Below are 19,995 nucleotides of genomic sequence, written 5' to 3'. Positions count from 1 at the left end.
TCACCTTCTGTCTGGGACCTTGGGCTGATAACCTTGACCCCCGTGGCCCACCTTCGGGTGCTCCACGCGCCGCGGGTCACTCCATCCTGCCGTGTGGGGGGGACTGTGGCCACTCCGTGCACACAGAGCCTGCCCCGGCTCTGTCCCCTTCTGCTGGTGGGCGACAGCTGGCCGGCGAGAACCCGGCATTGCCCCGGAGACGGGACGCGGGAGGCAGACCCCGTCGTAAACCCGCGTTTACGTGCTGCGAGGTTCTGGCTAATGAGACTGGTTCTGGTCTCGTAAACCAGAACCGTGCGCGGGCGACGGCAGGAAACGACGTGTGTGTGTGTGTGTGTGTGTGTGTGAGTGAATGGGGAGCTTCGCCTCTGGGAGGGACGGGATTGAACACGAGGGCAGCCGGGGGGGCCGGCCCCCCTCCAGGTGAAGGCCCAGGCAGGCGGGGGCCCAGGCAGAGACTTTGCAGGGAGCTGCCTGACCCTGACTGCATTTGCTGCGGCGCGGAAACAACAGTCTTGCTTCGTGTCGCTCAGGACGGGCCGGGCCCCGGGCTCAGCTCCTGGCAGGGGTGTTCCACTTTGTCCCCCGAACAGATGGGGATTTCACCGTGCCCGCTGCCCAGGCGGGGGGCGGGACTCCGAGAGGGGAAGACTTCGCCCTGGGTCGGACGGCGGGCGGGAGGGATGGTTGGTGATGACCGGGGCTCGCACGCCCAGCGCGGGCCTCCACGGGGGCCTCCCAGACCCGTCTCTTCGGGGCCCTGAAAGGGGAGTCGTTTCACCCCCAGCTGCAGCTGCAGCTGCTCCGGCCGGGCTGGGAGGCCCAGAGGCTCCGCCGGTCAGTGCATGTGCTCAGCTCAGGGCGAGACAGGCAGGCCGGGTGGCGGTCAGCGAGCGACCTCGGGGCTGCGCAGACCGGCTGCCGTGTGGGCTCTCCCTCCCATTGCTCACGCAATTTCCAACTCGGCCCACTTAAAAATTGTGCTTAGGTCCTGCTTTCCCATCTGTAAAATGGGCCCACCCCCCACCCCGTGCCGGACCCCGGGGAGGGTACACATGCATGAGACAGGTGTGTGAAGAGGGCAAGTGAGCGCTGTTTCCGGCGTCACTGATGCTCGGGGGGTGATCTGCAGGGCGGGAGAAAGAGGAGGCAGAGGGTGTCCCTGAAGGGCCGAGGGTGCCATCAGGGGCTGCCCGTGACGCTGTAGGTCAAGGTTTCCCTTTGCCAGGCGTCTGGGTATGAGGCTCTGGACCGTACACCTTTTAAGTGCTGTCTGGTTTTATCGTTGAAGCTACCTTGCAGGGTCGCTGTGCACAGAGAGGTGACCTGAGTTGCACAGGCCACACAGCAAACCGTAGCGACTGGGACTTGGCCCTGAGGCATCTTGCTGTGTGACCACCCCGAGCTGCAGACGGGAACTTCAGTCCAGGCCCAGGGTGGTCAGGGAGAGCTTCTGGGAGGAGGTGGGCCTGAGCTCTGAGCAGTGTTTCTGACCAGGGGAAAGGATGGCTCTGCGGCCGACGGTCAGGCCGGCCCTGGGGGCTCGGGCGAGGAGCTCGGAGCCCTGGGCCTGAGGCTGGCTTTCCCCACAGGCACCATCCAGTGCCGGGTCGGGTGGGTCGGGCAGGCCGTGCCTGGGGGCGGGGCTGCCTCAGATTTCTCCTGCTTTTCAGTGTCCTTGCTGCGGCGAATGCAACTTGATTTGATTTTCCTGAACTTCATCTTGGAGCAGGAACATTTTTATTTACCTGAGAAGAGAGACTGACAGAGTTTTAAGATTTTCATCCACGATCATCATTCTTTCTCCAGTGGGATTTCCACGTTAGCGTGAAAGGAAACCAGCCTTTCATCTCGGTCGCAGTGGAAACTGTCCTGCCTCTCTGCGGGCCCCTCCCCCAGCCTTCTCTGGGGCCGGGACTGGGGACAGACAGGCCCCCGCCGCTGAGCTCTGAGCTGTGGGTGGCCGTGGTCCTGCCGCCCCGGGGTGTGCCTTGCACCTTCCCCGGCCTCCGCCCGCTCCTGTGCGTCTGCTGTCCGGGTCCTTACTGTTTCTGGCAGTCTCTGTCTGGCTCTGAGAGTTGAATTAATTTTGCATCCTCCGACATGCCGTAGTATGTTTGCTCGTTCATTCATTCATGCATTCATGCATTCGTTCATTCCCCGAGGTCCTGCAGTGTGCCAGCCCTCGAGGGTCTCAGTGCTGGGAAAGCGTGCCACTATGGAATTCGCAGTCTAGTAGCTGAGGGTTCAAGTCCAAAGCCCTTTCTCACCTCTCGTAGTACCTGGCTCATCGTCGTGGGTCACCTGGATGAGACATGCGATGCGTATGAAAGGTGGAAATGGCCAAATGCACGTCGGCCGTGTGTCTCAGGGGCCTGACACCGGGTGGACCGTCGTCCAGCAGCCCTGCTGCTGGGGGCTCATCCCGGGAAAGGCCACTGACGCGGCTTGTGGCCACCTGGGATGTGTGGGCGGGTCTCACAGGTGGAGGTAGCCCCTGTGCCCAGCAACAGGGCATCGGTTAAATGAGCCCCGAGCCTCCTGTGATCGGGCGAAGCCAGGAAGCCGTCTGTCTGTCCGCTGTTTGTGATGTGAACAGACACTCTGTGCGTGTTGCTCGGTTAGAAAGTTTCAGGGCAGTTTGTGTTGCTCAGTCCCGGCGTGCATTGTTCCGACCCTCTGGAAAGTGGTAACAGTGTATTCATACCCGGAAAAACTTGTGCTTTTGGTTTCCTCATTTTAGCTCATGTGTATTTCCTATTGGAATACTGAGTGGGTTACTTATGTCAGAAACTTACAGAAAGGAAAAGGTGCTGAATCTGGGCCACCGTGAGATAAGGGAACTCTGGGTGCTCACAGCCCTGTGTGAGGACACGCTGCAGCTGGGTGGGCCAAGTGTGGGCTCAGTGTCCGTGTCCTCTGTCCCTCTGCCCCACGCCCCGTGCCCCGCCCCTGTGCTGTGCGCACTCGGCATCACCCTGTACAGCGGTCTTCCCCACCTGCTGCTTTTTTACTCCGTAGGTGGCTGAGGACCAAGTCAGGAGCTGCCACACTTGATTTCCTGTTTGACATTGAGGGTCTGGGCCCTCCGTGCGTCCTTTACCTGTTCCGGCCCCGCCTGGTGTGGGTGAGAGGGTTTGCCTGCGGCTGAGCCGGGGAGAGAGGCAGTGGTTGCGTGCCTCCGGCCTGCCCGCCACCTCTTTGGGGACAGGGGTGCCTCTGGGGGGGCTCCATCAGGGCCAGAGTGGGCCCCACCCTCTCCAAAGGGTGGGGCGATCCCTGGGACCAGAGCCAGCAGAGCACAGAGGTCCCCTCAGACCTTGGGACACCACGGAGATGGGGCCAGCTGAAGAGACTCCCAAAATAAATCCATCAGTCCAGTGGCTCTTACACCTTTTTAAAAGGGGGGAGAATGTTCTAGAAATTTTCGATGAAAACCGTGGATCCTTTTCTCCGGAACACGCCTATCCGCACACCTGTCTGGAAGCTGACATGCAGGGGCGGAGCCTTCTTGGGCTCCCGAAGCCAGGTGGCCCTGGCGAGGATGTCGGGGAAGGCGAGGTCCCGTTGGGACCTGCCGGAGGCCTCGCCCGGCCCTCAGGTTGGTGGTCGGTTTGTCTGTTGCTCAGCCCCAGCGCTGCTGGCCTTTGACCCTGTCCCCAGCTTTCCTGCCCTTGCCCTGTGCCGGTCCGCCAGCCCAGGTCCTGCCTGCCTTTGACCACCGGTTCCGGGCCTGGGATTACCCAGGCCCAGAGGCCCAGCACGTGGGCCGTGGGGCTCGCCAGCGTGTCCTCAATGGTGGCAGGGCCATCCTAGCTTGTGGGAACGAGCTGCGGCACTTTCAGGGCAGGGAGTGGAGTCGCTCAGGGGCCCTCTCTGGGCGGGGGGCCGGCATCAGGTGAAGCTCCCCGGCTCTTTACTCCCGTGTGGCAGCCGGCCACCCACAACCCGCGATGGCAGAGTGGAGGGAGGACATGGAGCTTGAGCCTCGGGTCCTTCTGAACACAGCCCAGAGCCCTGGCTCGTAGGCTCAGGGCCCCTCCAGTGCGGGCACACTCCTGTGAGCACGCTGGCAGCTGCACCCCGCCTTGTGCACTCTCACACTCGCTCACACTCACCCTGTGCCCCTCCCCCGTCTACACACTGGCCTGTGCACCCCACCCCGTGCTTCCAGATGCTGGTCACTCACAGGAGTGGGCGTCCCTGTGTCCCCCCCTTGCAGGGTGAGAGTGTGCATCCTAGCTGATGGGTGTCGTCCCCATGGGCCACTGTGCTACCCGGGCTTCCTCCGAGATGCTCAGGCTGAGACGGGGCTCACCGTGTCTCTGCGGCAGCCGGCTCTGCACTGCCTGGCTGCGGCTGTGGGGGGGCCTCCTCCTCTGCCCGCTGCCCCCGCCCTCACCCCGCTGGGGACCAGTCTGGGCAGAAGGGGCCGGCTGGAGGGAAGGGACACCCTCTCCCTGTCTCAGTGTCAGGGAGCCCGGGGCCCCGGGCAGTGGTGGCGGGGTGGTGGGGCGGCACGTTTTCTCATCGAGAAGGTACGCAGGATGGGGGGGGTGTGTCCCTTCAAACATCAGAGCGAGGGTCAGGGGACGGGGCTTGAGTGGGGGATGCGAGCCGCCCCGGGAAGAGGCGGTCACGCCCAGGTCACTCGGCGAGTAGGCCCACGGGGAGGGACGTGGGTCCAGAGATGCTGGAGGGAGGTGCGGCCGCTCCCCCGAGGTGACGTCTGCCACCTCGGACTTCCTGTCGCTCTCCTGATCCTCCCACCTCTGCAGGCTTGTGTACCTGCGGACGGAGCCTGGCGCGCTCCCCAGGGCTCCTGAATGGCCGGCGTTTTCACATCTTTCTGTGATGGCTGAAGCCAGATCGCTGGGAGGGGGGGAGGGACTCGGCACCTTGGGGATACCCCGCAGTTCCCTGCGTGGGGAGGTCGCGCGTCTCCAGCAAAGAGCATCCAGTGAGCCCAAGTGTGGGGCTGTTTGTCGTGATGCCTGGGGGACACTTAAGGGCACGGTGAGTTCTGGGGTCTTGCATCCGTGACCTGGTACCTGTGGTGGCCGCGGGGTAGGGCCCCGCACAGACCTGGTGGAAGAGGGTCCGACGCAAGGGCAGCCGGGCCGCCTCACAGATTGTCAGCCGCCCCCTAACAGAAGCGCGCACACGTACCCTCATGCACGCGCGCGCACGCACGCGCACGTCAAGGGTGAAGCTCGGAGGAAACCCGTGTTCGGTGTGGCAGGGAGCGCGGCTCGGAATTGGCTCCCGATTGCCGTGGGCTCTACCCACTGGCGTTTCGGAGGCTGGCGGTCCGAGTCCGCTGACGGGGGACATCAGCCCTGCCTGCTGCCAGGCCTTGCCCGCCACCGCAGCTGTCAGTAGCCGGGGGGAAAGGATAGCTCCGCCCCCGGCCCGAGCGCCTCTCTGCGTTCCACTGTCTGGATTCTGGGTTTCTGCTCCCGGGGTGCGCGCTTGGAGAAGGGAGGCGTCTTCCTGGGCATTCCTGGTCCCGTCCTCTGGCTGTGCCCGGGGGTTAGAGAGCACGTTCCGCGAGGCTCCGGCGCGGGCGGTAAGATGGTGGCGGATGGGGAGGCGCAGCGAGTGGGCGGAGCCAGACCGTGAATTCCGAGAGCTGTTCCCACCCCGCCCCCCTCCGCCCCCGGCCCAGTGCTGGGACCACTGCCCCTGCAGGCGGCAGCCACCACCCTATGGAGTCCTCCTCACAGTCCCAGGGCACGGGTGTTGGTGGTCATCTCCACGTCGGAGGTGGGAAAACTGACGCCTAGAGGTGAAAGCGTTTGCCCAGGGTCGTGCCTCGAGTTAGAGGCAGAATCGGGACTTGAACCCCAGCATCTGCCACAGGCAGCGGCTCGCTCCGCAGGGCTCGGCTGCCCCGCACGCTGTGCACCTGCCCTGCGTGGGGCCGGTGGGCGGGGCTGCTGTGCCTGCGGTCCGGGGTTTGGGACAGCGTCCTGGGCGCCCCAGAGTAAAGTCCTTGCTTAACGTCAGCCGTAGGTTCTGCGCTTTTGAGTGAAGCCGCGTGGAAGGCAAGCAGCTTTACTGTCAGCTAGTTGCCACGAGCGTCAAGTTCCTGTGGGACGTCACCGTTGTTACAGCGAAGTGACGTCCCCCGAGGACCCGCTGGGCCGTGGTGGCAGGAGCGATGTTCGAATCGGAGGGTCCCGGGCGGCCGCCCGAAGGCCGTGCAGACTTTCCAGCTGGGAGACTGGCGCCCGCCCCTCCCCCTCTCTGGGTGCAGGGAAGCCCCAGACGCGCCCAGCGTAGTCCCCGCCTCGCCTGCGGCCCTGGCCGGCACCTGGCGGCTCCCGCCTGCTGGGGGCGGCCCGGAGCGGGCCGTCAGACCTGGACAACGCCGTGCATGCGCGTCTGTGGCTTCCACGAAGTGCCGTTTGACGGAGCCCACAGCCCGGCGTTAATATTACTCTGTGCCTCTCTGGGTTCACTCCGGGACAAGGGCCTTCTTATGCAGTCACAGAGTTTCCCCCGTGTCCTCCTGGTGCACGGGGGCCTCTGTCCCCACCCGCCTGGCCTCCATGCTGGGGTGTGGGCCGTGGGGACACGTCGCTGCCGTCCGGCTGTGTCCTGGGATGAGCTGTGGGGGCGGCGTGGCGCGGTGAGCAGCTTTCCGATGTCACTGGCTTGTGACCCGACAGCTGACCTCCGGAGAGGTGCCCTCAGCCTGTCCTGAGGCCGCTCTGGGGGTCTAGTCTCAGGGTGCAGAGTAGCACCCCGCACTCTGCCCACCTCTGACCGTGGCCTGGCTCGTTTCTGGGGGTCTGGGAGAAAGCCGTCGCGTCTGAGCGGTGGTGGGGTTGGGGCCGTCGGCGGGAGGACGGCGTCTGCAGGGTCAGGGAGACGCCTGAGGCGGCGCGGTCTTCCCGCCCGTGGCCAAGGGCCCCGCCTCGGGTGGAGACTCGGGCTCTGGATCTCGGCGAAGGAGTCCAGGGCTGCTCCTGGTTGGAGACGGTGCGGTGATCGACTGGTGATGTCTGCCAGGGGCAAGGGGTGGGCCCAGCCCTCACGGGCGCTGCGCGCTGTGTTCTGTTTCCCGAGGGAAACGAGTGCAGGCCGCTGGGGAGGCCCGGCCGCCGCCCTTGGTCGCGGTGTGATGGGGACCCCCCACCCGGGGACCTGCTCGCGCAGCGTCCGCACTCACCGGCCCATCTCTGTTCTCTCTTGCAGTCGAAGAAGGGGAGGCCTCGGACTTCTCGCTGGCCTGGGACTCCTCTGTGACGGCCTCAGGTAAGTGGCCCCGGCCTGGGGGCGGGAGGGGCTCGCTGGGAGCCCTGGGGCCGGGCTCAGGAACGCCCAAGCCACCCAGGTGGTTATGGGAACCCCGTCCTCCCTGCAGTGTTCTGTCTCCGGCCCAGACTGCCGGAGCAACACGACGTTGGTATCAGTTCCATATGGTCAATAAAACCTATTGTGCATGGAGACTAGTACGGCCTGCTTCTCTAAGGGCCACACCCTCTGCCCCCCTGTGGGTGCGTTCAGAAGGGCCACGGTGTCCCTGCTGCGTGGGTGTCACGGCACACCCACTCCAGTCTAATTGCGCAAAAGCCACTGTCGGGGGGACATGTGGGCTCCTGTGAAGTCAGAACCCCTGCCGTCCCGTCCCCGGAGGGGCGGCTCTGACCTCCGGCCAGCCGGCAGACCTGAGCCCACGCCTCCGGGGGAGGGGGGAGGAGAAGCTCAGACTGGAGCATGCGTGGCCACTGTGGGGTGATGGGGTGACGGGGCAGTCGGGGGAGTGGGTTTCAGCTCAGTCCTGCCTTTGCCTGAGCTCCCTGGCTGTGCCCGAGTTTCCCCGGCTCTAAAAAGAGGTGGGCGAAGGGGGTTTTTCTAAGGGTGCGGCTCTGTACTTTGGAACTGGCTTGGGGGGGTCCTCGGAAACTTCTGGCCGGCGGCTCTTCTGCTGGCCCAGCACCTGGCCAGCGCCTCGCCTGGGAGCTGGGCGCTGGCTCGCTGCCCGGCAGGTGCCTGTCCCCTGCCCTGGGATCCTGAGCGGTTGGCTCTGACCCTGTGGGGGGCGCTGGGGCTGGTGTTGTCTTGTGGAATTTTGGGCTGGAGGAAACCTACCAGGAGTCGTTTAGTCCAAACTTCTCTTCGTTCAGCTGTGGAAACTGAGGCAGGGAGGGAGCTTCGCCAGATAGGCAGCTCTGAAGACATGTAACTCCTGAATGGGTCACACGTCGCATCTGTGGTGTTGTGGTTATTTGTGCCTTAAGATGATGCTCCAGTCGGGGAAGTGAGAAAACCAAGTCGGCAAAGTTTTGAGAAACAGCCCATAGCGCCGGGAGGCGGCAGACACCGTGAGGGGGGTCTGCAGTGGCCGGAGTCTGGAGAACGCTGGTGAGCCCTGGCCGGAGCAGACGGGCAGCGGAGAGCCGGCACTCGCACCGGGCCCCCGGACTCCCAGGCCAGTGCTCTTTCCCGCGGGACCCACACGCTGCTGGGAGAGCTGGAGGGTCCCGGTGGGGTCCTGGCTGACCCAGGCTGGGGCACTGTTGTGTCTGCAGGGGCCGCCTCCTTGGGGGAGGTGGGTCTCATCTGAAGCCAGAACGGGGGTGCTCCAGTTCTCGGGAGGAGAGGCCGACGTCAGGCCACATCGCGGGGTCCGTACTGGGAAGGAGGGGAGAAGGGGCTGTGCAGCGTTGTCCCGCCCCCGCCTGTGTGCGCAGACGCACCCGCCGTGGTTGGAGCCAGACTGCCGGGCTCCTCGTGTCCTCCAGGCGCCCTGACTGCCGTGGGTGCGTGGGCTCAGACTGGCCGCCAGTGCTGGGGAGGAATACTACCATGCTCCCAGCCCCAGGCCAGGACCGCGCCCGGCCTGCCGGTGTCCACGCGAGGCCCTGCCTCCCAGCTGCCTTTCCAGGGGTGCTGGGGGCAGTGAGGACAGACGGGACGGCAGAGGGCCGAAGGAGGGGAGTGGCAGGGGTCGTGGGGGGTGGAGAGCCCTGGGCGGCCTCCCTGAGGTGTGGAGGTGTCTGTCCCGTGCAGAAGGCGGGGTGGTGCCAGGGGTTGGGGGCTCCAGTTCGAGTGGAACGGCCACCCTCAGGCCTCTCGGGAGCTCGAGGGGTGGCGGCATCTGAGCACACGTGTGTGCGGGGAGAGAGGGGAGAGGGGAGAGGGCCCTGGGCTGCTCTGCGCCCCTGCTGCCCTCGGGGGCTCTGCGGTGCCCGTCGGCTTTGGGTGTTCTGCCAGGAGATGGGGAAGGGAAGGCCGAGTGGCCGGGCCCCGGATTGCGCGCATCCGGGCAGCGGGTTGTGGTTTCCTTGGGCCCAGTCTGGCGGTGTTCTGGCGCGTGCCCGTGAGAAGCTGGCCCTCCGCGTTGTGTTGGGCCTGGGCTGTGCAAGGCAGCCTGCGCCCCCTGAGCGTGGAGCTCGAGAGATGGCCCGAGTCCTGGGTGGCGGGGCCCAGTCGATCAGCTCGGGGGGTGGGGGGGGCTGCCCTGGCGGCGGGGGAGGGGGGGTCACATTTACGAACACTTTCTCGGTGCGTGCCAGGCCGGGCCAGCACGCCCGCCCCATGAGGGGGGTGCCGCTGCCAGCAGCACCTCCAGCGTCTCCCCTGGGCTGGTTCCGGGGCGGCCATCTGGTGGGAGACAGGGCCAAAGGCCTGGCTGACGGTGCTTTCGTGTAACGCTTTTCATTAAGTTGAGAAAATGTCACTTGGCCGCATCTGAGAATGGGGGCAGGTGCCAAGGAAGATTATGGGGGAGCAAAGCCTCCCGGGCCCCGCTTGGCGCCGCGGCTGGGAATCGCCAGCCTCGTTTGGCAGGAGAGGGAGGGAGGCTGGCGCGGCACAGTAGCGGACCCACGGTCCCAGCCAGCGCGCTGGGGAGCGGGACTCGAACCCAAGTCCTCCTGCAGCCAGAGCCTGGGGTTTAACCTCTGCAGTGCCTGGCCCTGGGCGGGGGGCAGCTGCTCAGAGACTGGACGCTGTGGCATCGTGGGGACTTGGGGAGGCTCCCTGGTGGTCCGGGACTCTGGGTGGCCATGGAGGGTCTTTGGCTCGTCAGAGCAGACGAATGAATGCAGGGCGAGTCGAGCAGGGTGGGTGCAGGGCATTTTAGCAGGAGGAGTGCGGGGCTGCAGGCAGGGGCAGCCCCTCGGTGTGGGGGCCCAGCCTGCCCAGGGTGCAGGCTTCTCACGGCGCCTCCCCCTGCCCCCGGCCCTGGGTGCGTGATGAGGAGCCCCGCTAAAGAAGCAGAACGCCCAGCGCGCTCCGTGCTCGCCCCTGGCTCCCCACCCCATGTGGACTCTGCACCGCCGCCCCCGGGAACAGCCTGGCCCACCCTGTCTGCGCCCTGACAGTGATGGGGGGCCTGGCCCGGCCCGACCCGACCCACCGGCCTGGCTGCCTCTGTGGCTGTCGCTGGTACCGGGTGGGTGGGCGCTGGTGTCCTGCCCGAACCCGCCCTGCCCTGTCGGACACCTGGGCCGCTGCTGCGATTACTTTTGGGCCCCTAGGAGCGAGGCTGGGATGGGTCTGGGTGCGGTGGCCTGTCTCCTTCGGAGTTTTTATTAGGGACTCCCCTTTTCCTTTTGTTCTCTCAGCCCCAAAATCAAGGCTGGAGGGACGGTCCCCGTCGCCTTTCTGCCCACCGGGCCCCTCACTTCGGTTCTTTCCTGAGTGGTCTCCCCCAGGCTCACCAGTGGGGACATCCTGGCCCACCCCATGCCCCCAGGGCCCATGCCAGGAGCTGCCCGGCGCCCTTCGGCTCCGGCCGGCGGTGCCGTGCCACCCCTCTCGCGCTGGAGCCCCCAACCCAGCCGTTTTTCTCAACGAGGACCAGGGGACATTTTAAAGGAGCAGAAAAGTCCTAAATAGATGTAGAATTTCCCAGCATTTTAAAGACTTATGAATTGCGTCTTTATATGGGGCCAGCTGGGGAGTTTCTCATTAGCTCTGGTGGGGCATCTATGGGGAATTGGGATAAGCGGAGCCAGGCAGGCTGGGTAGGAAGGCGCGGTGGCCCCGAGCTCACCGGGGGAGCGTGGCAGGCATGCGCCGGCCAGTCTGCACGGCGGACCCCCAGCCAGGCCGGCCCGGGCTGCGCCTTTGTTCGAGCTGCTTCCCCAGGCACGGGAGGCCTTGCAGCCTTCAGGTGGCGGCTGCAGCCGAGAGGGGACACTCTGTTTCCATGGTGAGCAGTCCACGAGGTAGGGCATCTGTGCCCCGTGCACCCAGGGGTACGCACTTGTGTGTGTGTGTGTGTGCGTGTGCACGCCCAGGTGCTGCGGCCCTGGCTCGTTTCCCCAGGGGGGCCTGGGGCCTCTGCGCCCCTCTGTGCTGCCTCTGGGACCCCTGGGGCTGGCTTGGACCGGTTCTCCGAGGGGGGTGCGGTGTTTCCTGCCCACCCTTTCCTCTGGCTCGGGACCAGCCAGGGACGCCTGCTGGGCTGCGCTCCTGTCGCTTCCTCTGTGTGGGGCTTGCGGTGCACACGCGTGCACGTGTGCGAGGCGGCGTGGGCAGTGTCTCTTTTCTGACTCCGTTTCCCTCTCCTCTGGCCTGGCCGCCGCTTTCTCGTCCGTGGAGTGGGACCCGCTCGCTGGGTCCGCCTCCCTGGCTGGACCTGGGGCTTCCGCGGAGGCAGCGGCTGCTCCGCTGTCCTGCCCGCGCTCTCGGCTCGGTGGTGGCCAGCCCCCAGCCCTGTTGACCTGGGGCCGTCGCCCCCTGGCCCTCCTCCCCTCCCCTCCTGGTGCGGCTGGGCTCTTCGGGGGTGTCAGTAAAAAGGGAGAGCTGGTCCCCAAGCTTGGGTGCCCCCTGAGGACAGGGCAGAGTCCCCGTAGTGCCAGCCCCTGCCTGAGGCCGGAGGACCCACTGGAGGTGGTGAGGTCAGCAGTTCTCCCGTGGCTTGAAGGCTGGGTGGGCGCCAGGGCCTCAGTCCGGTGCGTGTGGGTGTGGGTGTGGGTGGGACGTGACATGGTTCCTGGTGACCTCGGGGAGATCTGCTGCTGGTGTCGCCCAGGTGTGGTTTCTGCCAGGTCTGCTCCAACTTAGACTCACGCAGCTTGGCTGGTTGCGCTACGGTGAGGATGCAGACGTGGCCATCTGGCTGGGGCCTGAGATCCCGCATTTCTCGCTGTGGCTCCGGAGTGGCGCTGGCGCTGCGGGTCCGTGCCGAGCCCACCCTGAGCAGCGAGGGCCGAAAGGGTGGGGTGGGTTGAGTCCTCTTACCCGCTACCCTTGGCCTTCGTCTGGCTGGAGCTTCTGCCTGTGGAGCTCAGCCTGGATGCCACCTCCTCCAGGAAGTGTGCCATGATACATGACAGTCCTGCCACGATCAGCGTGCCTTCCTTTGTGCCCCCGAGCCTCGGGACTTGCCCTGACTCTGCCCCTCACTGCCCTCTGCCCGGGTGCGACGTTCCTTCCACAGGGACCCAGGTCCCTTGCTGCAGTGACCGTGGGTGACTTCCTGTACTTCTGGAGCCCGGCCCTGGCTCCGTCCCTGGCAGGTGCCTGGCGCGTGTTTGCCGAGGTGGGGAACTTCACCTGCGCCTCTGTCTTTGCCCTTGGCAGTTCGGGGCCAGCTCTTTGTTCCCTTGGTGATGAGCGAGAATTAGTCTGGAGGTCAGAGACTTGCTCGCTGTGGGACTCTGTGTAAGTTGCTTGAACTCTCTGTGCTTGCTTCTCTGAGACAGGGAAAAGCCCCCTGCTTCAGGGGGCCGCTGTGAGGACTGCAGGAGGGAATCCGCGTGGGTCAGCGCTTGCCTCCTATAGGGGCACCCGGTGCTCTGCATTTTCATTCTTACTGTTGGTGGCACATGGAGGGGTCCCTCCCCGACTCCGCTAGTCTTGAGTGGCAGCCTCTAGACGTTGACACACTCCTTTGCAGGGCGGGGGTGGGACTGAGTCCTCAGGGGACCTTCCTTGCACAGCCGACCCTGCTGGTGGGGTGGCCCTGCGGGTGGGGTGCGGCTCCTTTCCCGGGAGGAAAGGGCTGGGGAGGCATGGGGATGTTGGTGGGCAGGGTCTGCTCTGAAAGGCCCTGAGGCTGTCACATGATCAGGCCCCTTCCCTGGGCGGGGCTTGACACGGACTGTGCAGACATGGGCCGGTGCCCAGGAGGAAATGGCCAAGGTCAGCCCTATCACGCGGCCTGGCTGGCCCCAGCTTCCTGGGCGGGCGCTCTGCGGGTCCCGGTGCCTGGGCTGGGCACGGTCAGCGCTCCGCCAGCCGGTGACCTGCTGGAGGCTGCGGCAGCTGTAGGGGCGAGTTAGGCTGTTGTCATCTCAGCCTCTTAAAATCCTGTGCGTAAGGCAGGTGTGGGGGTGTGCATGCGTGTGAGCACACACACGCGCAGCCATGGGTCGAGCTGAACCTGCCTAACTGACGCCACTGGCTTGCCCACACCGACCGTTCTCTCCTCCGTCGTGGCTGAGTGCTTTACCCGACAGCTGCTGCCGTGCCCGGTGGCGGTTCGCACGTCCCGTCGACACTGAAGCCAGTGAACGGGCCACATTTCTGCTTATGCTCTTCTGCTTCTCGGGGCCGCAGGCTCCGAGAGCCCTGCGAGCTGGCGGAGGCAGGGGCTGCGTCTGCCTTGCTCTCTGTTGTGGCCTCGGCAGCTTGCTGTTATTACAGGCAACCGCAGTACCAATAAAAAAATAAGAACCATTTAGCGAGCATTATCTGGTGCCAGGCTATATCTCGTTGAGCCCTCCGTAACCACAGCGGGGAGGAAGCCTCATCTCATCTCGCCCACGAGCCGGAGACGCTCGGAGGGGTTGAGAGGCGGTGCAGGGTCTCAGAGCTGGCGCGTCACCGCGGGCCAGCGCAGGGACTCGAACCTGTGTTGGTTTCGTCTGAGTCCGGGACCCCCTCTGCCATTGCCGGCGCCCCGTGACTGGGCCTCAGGGGGGGCGCGGCGAGTCCTTGCGGACCGGCCTACACCGGGATGTGCTGAGAGCCTCACGAGGTCGTCACGGTGACACGAAGTCCGTGAGAGGCCACCAGGGCCAGGGCGGGAGTGGGTGACTGGTGACGGGCACGGGCCGAGCGTGCTCTGCAGCGCTGATGTGCAGACTGACAGGTCGTCGTGTGAGCAAGCACATGCGTGCACAACACATGCAGGGACTGGCTCACAAACAGAAGCACACACTCACAACATTCATACACACAGTTACACATACATGCACCCGTACGGGAGTACACACACATCAGCACACACACACACACACACACTCACACATACTCCCCACCACCCACTGACTCAGTGCACGGAGACAGACATTCATTCGTGTGTTCCCCCAGGTCTCACACGTGTACATGTGTGAACAAACATGTAACATGCATGCAAACACAAGTGTAGACAGACACACATACATGCATATACAGTGGGCCCTCTGTCTCTGTGGTTTCACAGCATGGATTCCACCAACTGCACATCGGAGATGTTCAGGACAAAAATCCCGGAAAGTTCCCAAAAGCAAAACTTGAATTTGCCCCACGCTGCGCGCCACGCCCTGCGCAGAGCCCGGGAGAGTAGAGCGATGGGCAGGCACGCCCTGCCGCAGCCTCTCTGCACGCATGGTTCTGTGCAGGCGCTGAGCCACCTTGGACAAGGCCTTGAGCACCCGCGGGTCCTGGAACCCATCCCCCGGGACCGAGGGAGGGAGGTGTGAGTGTGCCCACCCGTACACTGCACACATACGCACACACCTGCGAACACGTGCACACACCGGGACATGCGCACACCCCCCCACCAGCCCCCCGCGCCCCAGGCTCGCACGTGAGCAGAAAGAGCCTGCTTCTGGGACGTCTGTCTTCCAGAAGGAGGACAGTGCTCCCCCCAGGCGGCTGCCCAAGATGTCTGGCTCGTCTCCTCGCTCTCTGTTTTCTTTGGTTTCTTTGTTGCACCCTCAGGGCCTCCGACATGCTTCCCGTCCAAAGATCTGCGCCCCTGCTGCTGCGGGGCCCGGCGCTGGGCTGGCCGGGTGAGACGCAGACCCCGCGCCCATCTGCCTGTCCGCCTGCCCGGCTGGCCGGCTCTGGCCCAGAGGCGCCCCCGCCCCCGACTTGGACGAGACTTCATTTCCACCCTGCACCTGCCCCTTTAAGAGTCCGTGGCTGGGTGGGCCTGTCCCCGGTGTCGGGCTGGGGGAGGCTGGACAGCTGTGGCTGGGGGGGAGCTCTGGTAGCCCCCAGGGGCCTCTCGGAGCCCGAGCGGTGCTGGGGAAGCTGAAACAAAGGCCGACAATGGCCTCCTTCCCTCCCTGGGCGGCCTCAGAGCAGGGCCTTCCTGGGCGGCCTCTGGGGGCCCCTGTTATTTCCTGTGCTGGCTGCGGGGCTCCCGGCCAGCCGCAAATGGGCAGGAAGCAGGCTGGGCATCTCCTCCCCGCCCGCCGGGCCGGCCCTCCCAGGTCAGAGTTGCCGCTGCTGGCAGCTGGGCCAGTGTAGCGTGCCCGCTCTGCCGCACTTTGCGCCTGGCTGCCCGGCCGAGGCCTGTCCTGCTCAGGTCTGCCCGGGCCTCCCCCCGGGGAGGGGTAACCTGACCCCGTCCCCGCTGACCTCTCCCTCCCGTGCACCACGTGCTCCTGCCATCTGCACCAGGGGCCGGTTTCTGCCCCCCCAGCCTTCGTGGCCAGAGTGCTCGACCCTACGGAGCTGAGGACGAGGTCAGGCAGGGAGCAGTGTACTGGTTCTTAATGGATTCATCTGGAATCGTGTTAGGAGTGAGCTTAGATGCAGTCTTAGGGTTATGCTGAAGGCTAAGGTCAGGGTTAGGGTTAGCAAGCCCTAAAGACTGAAAAGATGGGTCAGAACATGGGTTTTGAAGTACGCAGATCTTTGTGTTAGTTAGTCCTTGATTCGCCACCATGTCGTGTGTCACCTGATGACCAGGCGCCTCTTGGTGCCGTGCTGGGCCACAAGGACGCGGTGGCGGCCTGTCCTCTGGGCCTCCCAGTGAGCAGTAACTGCACAGCAGCTCCGTGGGCTCTTAGCTGTGAGGTTGGACATGAGACTCTATTCACCTTCCCAGGACCGAGCTTTCTGGTCTGTAAAGTGGGGTACTGAAGCCCTGTGACACTGTTACAGGAATGAGGGTGTAGACGTCAGCACAGTGCCTGGCACACCATAAGTGCCCCATAAATGCCAGTTCTGGAGACTATTCACGAAATGAGATGAGGTGGCCCACATGTCACTGGGCAGCTAACATAATCGACCAAAGAACTAATTATGCCAGAAACCTAAGGTGAGGGTCACTGTGCAGGTGAGCTTCCTGGCAGCCCAGGCAAAAAGTGTAATAGGATGGAGGGCCAAATATCCACCTGTCTGTTTCAAGTGCTTGGGACAGATGACTGTTGGTCCCTGGCACTAAACATGGAGGAATTTACTGTGCGTGTCCTCATTAATCAATGCACACATAACAGGCAGTGTCTCAGGAACAATTTGGCACATGACACAGAAACATTTTTCTTCAACTGACCCTGGAAACATGTTCAGGCTTCAGAGCACGCCCCAGCCGTGAGGGACACGTGACACGGCCTGGAGGGATGTGGGCCGAGGTGAGGCCGCCTCGGCCCTCTGCGTCCTGGGCCGGGGCACGGGCTGCTGTGCCGGGTGCCTGGTTACGCCAGTCGAGTGCATTTGTGTCCTGTAGGACCTGGAGGGGCCCTTGGCGTGCCAGTGGGCACGGTGTGTCTTGGGGAGGCTCTTAAAAAAGATGTTTTTTAAAAACCTCACCTGAGGATATTTTCATTGATGTTAGAGAGAGAGTGGAAGGGAGGAAGGGGGCGGGAGGAGAGACAGAGACACAGAGACAGAGACATCAGTTGGTTGCCTCCCACGGGTGCCCCTCCTGGGGATTGAAGTCACCACCTAGGCATGTGCTCTGACCAGGGATTGAACCCACAGCCTTTTGGTGTGAGGGACAGTGCTTCCCCCCACTGAGCAACCCAGCCAGGGCTTTTCAGATGTTTTTGCCCTCAGAAAGCAGCCCCCTTTTTTGAGGCCCCCCCTCCCCGCTAGTCGTGGGGTCTTGGAACACGGCCTGGGGAGCGGTTTACCTCCTTAGCTCTGGAGCTCAGCCGCGCAGGAGACACCTCGCCCACCAGGTCCCTTCGGGGCCCAGACTGCAGTTTGGCGGGTCGGGCCTGGGGGCTTTCATTCGGTAGTGCCCGCCCCCTTTCCACTTTTTACAGGATTATTGCACTTACTCATTTTACCCGTGTGCCATCCAGCCTCCGGGAGGGGCAGAGTCAGGGAAACTGAGGCTCAGGAAGAGGAAGGGGACTCAGGGTGGAGGCTTCTAACTCAGGGTCTTTCCATGGGCACATACATGCCTAAACGCACCCCCCAACACACGCACCCCGTCTTTACTCTGGACGTGCCCCCGAGCCCCTCCAGGCCCCTCCCCGCTCCCGGCTGGCAGGACTGTGGGCCCGGCCACCCCCTCCACCCGAGGGCCTGCCGGCGGCCCCAGCCCCTGTGTCTGGCGGGCAGGGCACCCTGTGGAGTTTCCATGGTGAGCTCTCCTTTGGGGGCCCCTGGGTGGGACTTTCCATCTGGGTGGAAACCTGACCCGCGGGGCCCGGGCAGGAGGAAATGCCTTCCCCAAATGTGGAGAGACAAAGCAAAGAGAGTCGGCCAGCCTGGGATTCCAGCCAGAGCCCCTGACTCCTGCAAAGCCACAGAGCAGGGGGACTCCCAGGGGCCTGGGGCTGGGCTGCCTAGGACCCACCCCTTAGGGAAGGCCAGAGCCTGGGCGGGGCCACCCTCCCCGCTGTGGACGGCCCTGGGGGCTGCCAGCCTGTGCCCCAATACCCCAGCCTTGCCCTTGTGTGCTTTTGCAGCACGTTCCCGCAGAGCTAGGTCTGCCGGTTGGTAAGTGGCTGCTCGGGGTTTGAACCCGCCTCCCTGGGGCAGGCGTGTGCACAGGTCCCGTCCCCTGGACTGTCTGGAGGAGCGCGATGTCCACAGTGGGTGCTCCACACCTGCCACCTGTGTGTGGACGTGGAGCCTTCGAGAGGCTGGGGCAGGGGGGGGGGGGGGGGCGGGGTCCTGCCCGGGGTCACGTGGCCGGCGCGGGGCGGAGCTGCATCGCCGCGCCTACCTGCTGACTGCGCCTGCGCACAATTACGGGCCCTCGCCATCTCCCTGAACGGTGGTGCCCGGCTTAGCCTTGCGCTTGTCCCCAGAGAGAGCAAGGACCGTTGAATGACCTGGTTGCTGTGGGGGCTGCCTGAGTGAGCCCGAGAGGCTGGCGGCCCCTGGATCCCTCAGCTGGTGGCCTCTGTGGCTCCTCACGGGGCAGGTGCCTGTGACTCTGACTCTGGGGATTTAAGATACGTGTCTTCGTTCCTCACGCTGGCAATAGTAGCCCAGGCCCTTACAGTGTGCATGTCCCCAGCCACGGCCCCCACCCCACAACCCCGGCGTACCAGGGCCGGGCCTGTGTCTAACCCGCAGGTCGGGGAGGGGCCACGGGACTGTGAAGGGTGGGGCATGGCCAGTGTGCAGGCGTGGGGCGGGGTGGTTGCCACGCTGTCCCCAGCACAGGCGTTCTACCTGGTCTCCCTGGTGCCACCCCAGCCCAGTTCCTGGGGACCTACTGGCTGGGAGACCCCTGCTCAGGGGTTGTCTGGGATCAGGGGCCACTCACTCCTGCGCCCCGGCCCCCTGGCCCCACAGCTGGCTGGCACCCCTGCACCCTGGCCTGGGGAGGGGGAGGCAGAGCCTGAGGCCTGGGCCTCCGCCATTGGGGGCAGGGCCTCCACCTGTCCCTGCAGCACCATGTCCGCTGGGACTCAGGTCAAGGTCTGAGCCGGTAGCTGGAAGGCAGGTGAAGGGGAACCTGGGGACCACTGAGCCGCAGGAGTACTGGCCTGCGCGTCGGGGCCCCACGCTCCAGGCCCAGCTCTGCGGCTGACCAGATCCAGGGGCCACTGTGGCCTGGGGAGGGCGTGGTGCCGAGATGGCGTGGTCCCCGTGGAGGGCCTCGCTGGAGCACTTTGCTGGGAGCGTTGAGGCTGAGGTGGGGGGCTCACGCGTCCCAGCAACGGCCTCTCATGGGAGTCTCGCCTGTGTCCTCTGTCCTCATTCGGACCCCATACCTGAGCTTGGTCTGTGTCCCTACCCTGGACTGCCCTTTGTCCTCCACCGTCACCTGCCCAGAGCTGCGTCCTTCAAGCTCGGCCCACGCCTGCCCTCTGTGAAGCCTTCCCACATGCCTCCCGGTGCTTGCTCTCTCCACGAGCCCCCGTCCTGGCCTCAGGGTAGGGGGTCTGTGGGGGGACCATGTGCTGGCTGCCCCTTCCTCAGCTGCTCAGTGGCTCCATCTCCCCTGCCACTGTGGACCCGTCCCTCCCTTCCTAGTAATCCAGGTTGAGGCTGTGCTTTATTCAGTGGTGGACAGTGTCTCAGGAAGTCCTACTGGATGTCTAACCACCTTTCTCAGTTGCTGCTGGATGCCCCTCAGTGCTGCTGTTGTGGGGCCTCTCCCTGGTGGCCAGTGACGGCTGTGAGCCTGAGTCACCACTCGCAAGATCCCAAGGGGCTTCACTCCGTCAGTCACAGGTGTCACCGAGCACCCACTGAGTGCGGCCACCATTCGACATGGCGAATTGGGCCAACACAGTCCCCGAGTGCAGGCCAGTGTGGGAGGTGATGCCTAGCGAAGCGAATAAATACCTACGAGTTTCCCCTGGGATGTGACCAGCAGGTGGCCAGTCAGAGAGGGATGGGGTGGTTGGGGTGGGGAGGGTCATCTGGATGGGGGTGGTGGGGAGGGATCGAGCCAGGCGGCAGGGGTGGGGTAAGCAGTGTTACCAGCAGTGTCACACACTGGGCGGTGTGGCTCAGTGGGTTTGGCACCATCCCCGCAAGGCGAGAGGTTGCCGGTGTGATTCCCGGTCAGGGCACAGGCCTGGGTTGTGAGTTTGGTTATGTGTGCAAGGGACAACTTATTGATGTTTCTCTCACATAGATGTTTCTCTCTTTCTCTTTCTTCTTTCCCCTCTGTCTAAA

General features: G+C 64.5%; 1 protein-coding gene across 1 annotated transcript in view; it reads left to right on the top strand.

Annotated features, from left to right (window-relative positions):
* Positions 1 to 19,995, top strand: part of ZNF423 (zinc finger protein 423) — a 247,992-nt gene that overhangs the window by 43,783 nt on the left and 184,214 nt on the right. The window contains exon 2 of the mRNA XM_028534786.2: positions 7,204 to 7,263. Within this exon, the coding sequence (XP_028390587.1) occupies positions 7,204 to 7,263 (60 nt within the window). The remainder of the gene's footprint in view (positions 1 to 7,203; positions 7,264 to 19,995) is intronic.

The sequence above is a fragment of the Phyllostomus discolor genome, chromosome 12 (genome assembly GCF_004126475.2).
Source record: "Phyllostomus discolor isolate MPI-MPIP mPhyDis1 chromosome 12, mPhyDis1.pri.v3, whole genome shotgun sequence".
NCBI classification, from domain to species: Eukaryota; Metazoa; Chordata; class Mammalia; order Chiroptera; family Phyllostomidae; genus Phyllostomus; species Phyllostomus discolor.
This window is presented reverse-complemented; position numbering and strand designations above follow the sequence as displayed.